This window comes from Rhododendron vialii, chromosome 11a (genome assembly GCF_030253575.1).
Source record: "Rhododendron vialii isolate Sample 1 chromosome 11a, ASM3025357v1".
In the NCBI taxonomy this organism is placed as follows: Eukaryota; Viridiplantae; Streptophyta; class Magnoliopsida; order Ericales; family Ericaceae; genus Rhododendron; species Rhododendron vialii.
This window is the reverse complement of record NC_080567.1, coordinates 4580684-4587871: the sequence shown is the minus strand read 5'-3', so window position 1 is coordinate 4587871 and position 7188 is coordinate 4580684. Positions and strand designations below refer to the sequence as shown.

Here is a 7188-nt window from a genome sequence, read left to right as displayed (position 1 = left end):
TTCTTCTTGGTCCAGGCCTAGTGAAACCCCATCCGAGAACAACGAGGTCGTCGACCTTTATGAGAGGGGCCGGGTTGGTCCTTATGCCCACTATTTTAGTGGGAACCCCAGAGAATATGAGAATTTTTGCCGAGAGTACAACATCCCTGATGATGTTGTTGTCAGTCAGGTGGCTAGCAATTGCATACGAGATAAGCGACAAGACTGCCTCGAGCACATTACTGTTCCCTTAATGGCCATTTGTGAAGCCGAGCTCCGGTTCCCTCTTCACCCATTTCTGAGGGAATTGCTTGCTCGGTTTGACCTGGTGCCTCATTATTTTGCCATTAATAGCTATAGGATAGTAATGGCCGTGATTAAGTTGAAGGAACTCCACAACCTTGAGTTCACGGTGGCCGACCTTTTTGATACATACATAATGTCTAGGCACAACAAGACTGAGCGTAGGTATCTGTCGATGCGTAGTAACAAGGAGCCGTTGACAGAGGGGTTGCCCGATACTGATAAATGGGCCAATTTTTACGTCAAAGTTAGTGGTAACTACGAGTTCGGCGATCAGACGATGCGGTTATACAGCGTGCCGAAGATAAAACATTTTCGAGGTTGTCTATCTTCCTGTACTCCGCCGAGCCCGACTTTCACTTTGTATTTTCTGAGTCTTCAATATTGATTGGTTTGATACTTCTCACAGATCATCGTGCAATAACTAAGAGAGAGCAATCGCTGGCCGTTGAGCAGAATGTTGAAATTTTGAAAGCTCAAATCTGTCATGATGCGCCGACTCTGTTGGGCTACATTCCTTCGTACAAAGGGAAGTTGAAGAGGAAGGAGAAGGAAAGTGTGCCGAGCACAAGGGCCGGAGGTAGCAAGAGAGTTGCTGAACAACATTCAGGAAAACCTAAGCGACCGAAGCTGAGAGATAAGGTAAAGGAGCCTAGGGTAAGATTCCCTACTTTCAGGAAGCCTGCCGAATTTTGGTTTCAAGAAAGTCAAAAGGCCGACCTCCTAGGTATCAACGTCCCTCTCCAGACACTTGTACCTGAATTTGCCAAAGACATGTCTCGACGGAACGTGGTCTGTATGAACATCAGGGATGGTGCCGCAGCCCGACAGAAAGTGGCTGATCCAACTAACTCCACCGAGCTTGCCGATAAGAGGCAAAAAATAACCCACGAATTTTTCCCGAGCAGACCACCAACGCTTGTTACAAGGGAGAAAGAGCAGACCGAGTCGTCTGCTGCCGGTGGCTCGAAGGCTGTGGAGAAGCCCGGTGGTTCGGTCAGCCGAGCGATGGCCCAGGAGTTCGCACCCTCTTTTGCTCTGGCCAATGGTAGGGTGGTTTCCGTTGAAGATAGTGTTAAGCTGGAGCCTAGGTTGGCCGTTACCATGCTCCACGGCCTTGCTCTACCGAACGACATGATGAAGGTTCCGGACGATCTCCAGCTGAGCCTTGTCCATGGTCCAAGTACTTCCCAACCTGGCTTGTTTGAACTCTTTTTCTTTATGTTCATTTCCGAGCCTGTCTGTATTTGATAGTTTCCTTGATTGAATTTTTTTTTTTAGGCTGGGCAAGCCTTGCTTCGGGCATCTAACAAGGCTGAGCTTGTGACGGCCGAGAGATCTCGCTATCATGATGACCTCAAAGGCCGAGCATGACAAAGTGAAGACGTTGAAGTCTAGTTTGAAAGCGGCGAAGGCTCGGTTGGTGGAGATGGAGAATGAGAGGGATAAGGCTGAAGGCAAAGTAAAAGTCGCCGAATGCGAGCTTGGAACGGTGCTGAGAAAAGAGAAGAGGAAGATGAAAGAGGTGGATGGGAAGGCCTATCAGGCTGGTTTCGACCGAGCCGGTGCCGAGTACATCAGAGATGCTCGGAAGATGGTGAATGAGGAAGTGGAGAAGAGGATGCCTATTGCTTATAGTAAGGGTTACAAGGATGGCGTGGCTGCTGCTGCTAACGCACTTCAACTGGAATCTGACTCCAACTTGTACAAGTCGATTCCTGCACCTGTTGTTTCTAAGCTCGTCCTGCCATATACAGAAGAGGAATGTGCGCCGCTTCCTCCCGAGGAATTCCCAAAAAGTGAAGAAGAGATTGAAGACATCTCTGGTGATGATGTCGAAGGTGGAGATGGGGTTGTTGGGCACAAGATTGGCGAGGTTGAAGGTGGGAAGGCAGCCGAGGATGTAGGGTGTGAGACGATGAATGTCAATAAAAATGCCGAGGGCAAGGCTGATGTAGTTGCTGAGGACACTGCTCAAGTTTAAATAGTCTGTCAACTTTCTTGGATTGTTAGTTTGAATTTGGAACCTTTTGGACTGGACGGATCCGAGCTTGGATTTTGTCGTACCTAATGTAATAGTTTGTCAGAGTTCGGTACTGAATGATTTACCATGCCATACCTCCTAGCTTTAGGGTTTTTCTTCAACACTTGCTTCCTTTGAATATATGAATGGTTTGTTTACCTTTTCTCGATGTTTCAATGTTGCCGAACTTGATTGATCTATTCTGGCTCTTGGGACAATTTTGTAGGTTTGCTAGTCTGGGTGGTAGTTGTCTGTAGCCCCCAGTTTGGTCTGGGTTCGGTTGAGTAGTTGGTCGTGGATATAAAGTAGGAACTTGTCGGACTTTTGTTGTTGGATTGTAGGCGAGCCTTGACCAAAGTAGGAAGGTTAAGCTAAGTTGATAGGTGGCCGAGCTTGGCATTGCCTTAGGCTATTTTGCCAGGTTATTATATAATGCATAGGTTGGTAACCAAAAGTTGTGGGTGCCATTACTTGCTGTTGGGCTTCGGGCACGGTGCCAGCCCCTAGTCAAGGTGTTTAATGCTTGAGATGTGGGACGTTTATGAGTGGTTTGCTCACCAAAGCGTGAGTATAACCTGGCGTTGGCCGACCTTACTGTCTTGCCAAACCGAACCAAAGTCTAAGTTCCAGCCGTAATGTGTGCCTTAGGTTTGGTGGACCATATGTCCTATTTTTGCTTCTTTGGGTAGCGATTATGGCCAAACTGGGGGCGTAAAAGCCGTTTGTGGGTGTGACCGAAGTCAATGTTTGTTTGTGGTAGAGTTTGCCGAGAGTGAATTGTGTTAGTGAAATCAAGCCAAAAATGCAGAAGACATCAATTACCAAACAAGATTCTTCTTTGTATTGATAAATGTGGGGAGTACATGAGAGAAAAAAACTGAGGGGCCGAAGCCATACTAAAATTGAAGTAAAGTAGAAAATGGCGCCGAAGCCATTCTTGGAAAATGTTTGTCACATGTATGCCTTTTTCAAGTTTTGTGCATTCCATGGGTTGGTGAGGATCTTTCCATTCATGTCTTCTAGTACGTAAGCACTTTCACTAGCAATTTTGACAACACGAAAGGGACCCTCCTAGTTGGGCTTGAATTTCTGCTTCTTGCTAGCTTGCTCCACCTTTCGCCGAACTAAGTCATCTGGCTTGAACGTCTTGGTTCGGACACTTCAGTTGTAGCCTTTTGCCACTTGCTGTTGGTACTCGGTGAGCTTTAGCTAAGCATCGTCGCGCTTCTCTTCTGCCAAGACCAGTTCCTGCTCTACGGCTTCATCATTAGTCTTTGGATCAAAGTTCTCTATTCTCAGAGTGGGGAACCTGGACTCTAGTGGGATTACGGCCTCCATGCCGAATGCCATTGAGAAGGGCGTTTGGCCTGTTGAGCGCCTCGGGGTAGAACGGTAAGCCCAAAGAACACGTGGCAGTTCCTCAGCCCATTTTCCTCTTTTGGAGTTTAGCCGATGCTTGATCTCGGCACAGACAGTCTTGTTTGTGGCCTCAACTTGGCAATTTCCTTGTGGGTAAGCTGGAGTAGAGTTGAAGAAGCGTATACCAAATTTGGCACAGAGAATGGTTAAGTCTTTGCCGACGAATTGGCTTCCATTGTCTGAGACAATTTCGTAGGGGGCACCGAATCTAGTGACGATGTTTCTCCAGACGAATCTTCTTATGTCGGCTTCAGTGATTGTTGCCAGAGGTTCAGCCTCTACCCATTTTGAGAAGTAATCTGTTGCTGTGATCAGAAATTTGAAGCCTCTAGGGGCCGTTGGTAGCTTTCCCACAATATCAAGCCCCCATTGTGCAAAGGGCCAAGGACTTATGATGGGGGAAAGATTCTGGGCTGGTTGCTTTGGGATAGGGGAGAAAAGTTGGCATGGTCGGCATTTGTGGGCGACTTCCCCGCAGTCTTTCTTCATGTTCTTCCAAAAGTATCCTTGACTTATTGCGTGTTGGCAGAGTGAACGGGCCAGAGTGGCAACCACAGCTACCTGAGTGAAGTTCGGTGAGAATTTTCGGTACCTGGGTTAGGTGGACAACGAGGAGATAAGAGCTCGAGAAAGATTTCCTATAGAGTTGGCCACTTTCGGAGAGCCAGTAGTAAGCGGCTTTGTTCCTGATGCGGTAAGCTTCCTTCTTGTCTACTGGTAAAGTGTCATGCTTGAGAAACGTAATGATCTCGTCCATCCAGCTTGGACCGAGTTCGACATTGAGGACCTCTGGAGTGGTGTCAAAGCTTGGGTGGTCGATACTGCCGAAGTTGATAGTCCTAAATTCAGAGGCCTTAGAAGCTGAGGCAAGGCCGGCAAGTGCGTCTGCATGCGCGTTGTGTTCACGGTTGATCTATTCGATTTTGAAATTCTTGAAGTGCGTGAGGAGTTCGGTTGCCGTTGCCTGGTATTTTGACATTTGCGGGTCCCGAGCCTCATAGTCCCCAAGTACTTGGTTAACTGTGAGTTGGGAGTCACAATGGACAACAAGATCGGAAACTTTCATCGCAACTGCGGAGCATAAGCCAGCAAGGATGGCTTCGTATTTAGCTTCATTATTGGTGGTGGGGAAGTCGATGCTTAGAGAGCTTTCATGAAGTGTGCCACAAGGGGAAACTAAGACAACTCCTGCTCCGGCCCCATTGCTGTTGGAAGCCCCGTCGACATGTAGTCGCCAGCTGTCACCATGAAAGAGTTGCCAAGGCATTGGTACTTTTGTTGATTCTGTGATAGGTTGAGGAGTGGGAGTGTTGAGAGTATCCGTACCTTTCGGTGTTAATTCTGCGATGAAGTCAGCGAGAATTTGACCCTTAATTGTCGTTCGTGGCTCGAAACGGATGTCGAAGTTTGCTAATTCGACTGTCCATTTAGAGACCCTATTGGAGAGATCAGCCTTGTGGAAGAGGCTTTTTAGAGGTGCTCTGTTAAAACAGTTATGGTGTGGGATTGGAAGTAAGGGAGGAGTTTCCTGGCTGCCGAGACGAGAGCGAGTGCCAATTTCTCAAGTGGTAGATATCGTGTTTGCACTGGGAGGAGTGTTTTGCTTGTGAAGTAGATGGGCAAGTCATCTGTGCCCACTCGCCGTACCAAAGCTGAACTGACTGTGTGGGCGGAGACGACAAGGTATAGGTACAAGGTCTCGTACTCCTTTGGTTTCACAAGTAGAGGGGCCGAGCTTAAGTATTCTTTAAGTTCGGTCAAGGCGGAGTCGCAATCCATGGTCCATTTAAAACTGTGTCGACTCTTGCCTTTCAAGGCATGGAAGAATGCGTAGCATTTGTCTGAGGATTTGCTGATAAACCGGTTCAGAGCCGCTGCCATCCCAGTGAGCCTTTGTACTTCCTTGATTGTCCTTGGTGGGCACAAGTCTTTAACGGCCTTTATCTGGTTAGGGTCGGCTTCAATACCATGTCGGGTGACTAGGTGTCCAAGGAATTTCCAAGCGCTCACGTCGAACACGCACTTTTCAGGGTTTAGTCATAGCTTGTGTAGTTTAAGGATTTCAAAGACTTCCGCTAAATCTTGGAGGTCGTTAGATTCCTTCTGGCTCTTGACAACGAGGTCGTCAATGTAGGCTTCCACGGTGTGGCCAATTTGTTCTTGCAACATATTGAATATGGCTCTGTTGAATGTGGCGCCTGAATTCTTGAGCCCAAAGGGCATGACTCGATAGCAAAAGATGCCATATGGTGTGATAAAAGCAATTTTTTTCATGTCATCCGGGTCCATGGCAATTTGGTGGTAGCCACGGTAGGCGTCTAGGAAGCTTAACCGAGCATGCCCTGCCGTTGCATCCACAAGTTGATCAATCTTGGGGAGTGGGAACCAATCCTTTGGACAAGCATCGTTGAGATTGGTATAATCCATGCAAACTCGCCATTTTCCATTTTTCTTCTTAACGACCACTGTGTTGGACAACCATGTTGGGTATTGTACTTCTTGGATGGCGTTGGCTTCCAGCAAACGTTTGACTTCTTCAACGATGGCGTCGGCGTGTTCGGCTGCAGAACGCCGCGACTTCTAGATGACATGCTTGGCATTTTTCTTGATGTTGAGAGAGTGACTGATAAAATTGGGGTCGACCCCTGGCATTTCGTTAGGGGTCCAAGTAAAAACTTCTATGTTTTGCTTGAGGTATTGGAACATTTCTTCGCGGTCGGCTTCACTGATGGAAAAGCTGAGTAAGAAGAATCGGGAGCCATCCTCGTTGATGGGCATTTGGACGAGGTCCTCTTCTGCTTTGTCTTCAGCTCTCTGGCCGACGTCATCAATCACGGCAATGTCTGGAACTTCGACCCATTGCACTTGCTTGGCTTTGGTGGAGTTGTGGACGGCTGAGATGTAGCATTTTTTCGAGGCTATTTGGTCGCCTCGCAGATCTTCCTCTCTCAGATTGGTGCTGATGAAGCGAACGACCAGGTGGTAGGTTGAAACGATTGCTTGCATGCTGTGCAGCCAAGTTCGACCAAGAATTGCGTTGTATGGGCCTGGTACGTTGACGACGATGAATTCGACGCTCAATGTTTTCGAGCCGACGACGACTGGCAGGAAGATTTGACCAAGTGGCCAGATAGGTGCTCCGTTGAATCCGATGAGGGGTACTTCGGCGGGTTGCAAAGCTGACTCTGGGAGATCAAGCTTTTTGAACAATTCATAGTACATGACCTCCGCCAAGGTTCCTTGATTGATTAGAACGCGCTTGACATCATGGACTCCAATTTGGATAGTTACGACGAGGGCATCGGAGTGTGGGGTTTGCACACGCTCGAGATCGCGCTCGGTAAAAGTTATTGTCCATTTGGGTTATTCTAGTGGACGTGGACATTTGGATCCAGGTTCTACCGCAAGTACTTGCTTGGAAGTGGAGGTGCGATTGAGGTCGGCACGAAGGTTTGTTTCAGATT

The 7188-nt window shown here is 47.9% G+C and overlaps 1 protein-coding gene across 1 annotated transcript; it reads right to left on the bottom strand.

The window, feature by feature from the left end:
- Nucleotides 1–3514: 3514 nt before the first annotated feature.
- On the bottom strand, nt 3515–5605 carry LOC131306792 (uncharacterized). The gene is made up of 4 exons (XM_058333221.1): nt 5267–5605; nt 4737–5177; nt 4317–4637; nt 3515–4216 (listed from the first exon to the last, which is right to left on the bottom strand). Exons 1-4 carry the CDS (start codon nt 5603–5605, stop codon nt 3515–3517), a joined length of 1803 nt encoding a protein of 600 aa, XP_058189204.1.
- Nucleotides 5606–7188: the final 1583 nt, after the last annotated feature.

What these genes read in the sequence shown, in the direction of transcription:
- LOC131306792 (XM_058333221.1), bottom strand. Translation starts at nt 5,605, where the DNA reads ATGGCAGCGGCTCTGAACCGGTTTATCAGCAAATCCTCAGACAAATGC. An exon ending in AGAAATTGGCACTCGCTCTC is followed by an intron (nt 5,178 to 5,266) that starts GTCTCGGCAGCC and finishes CTCTTCCACAAG; the next exon opens with GCTGATCTCTCCAATAGGGT. An exon ending in CCCAACTCACAGTTAACCAA is followed by an intron (nt 4,638 to 4,736) that starts GTACTTGGGGAC and finishes AAAATCGAATAG; the next exon opens with ATCAACCGTGAACACAACGC.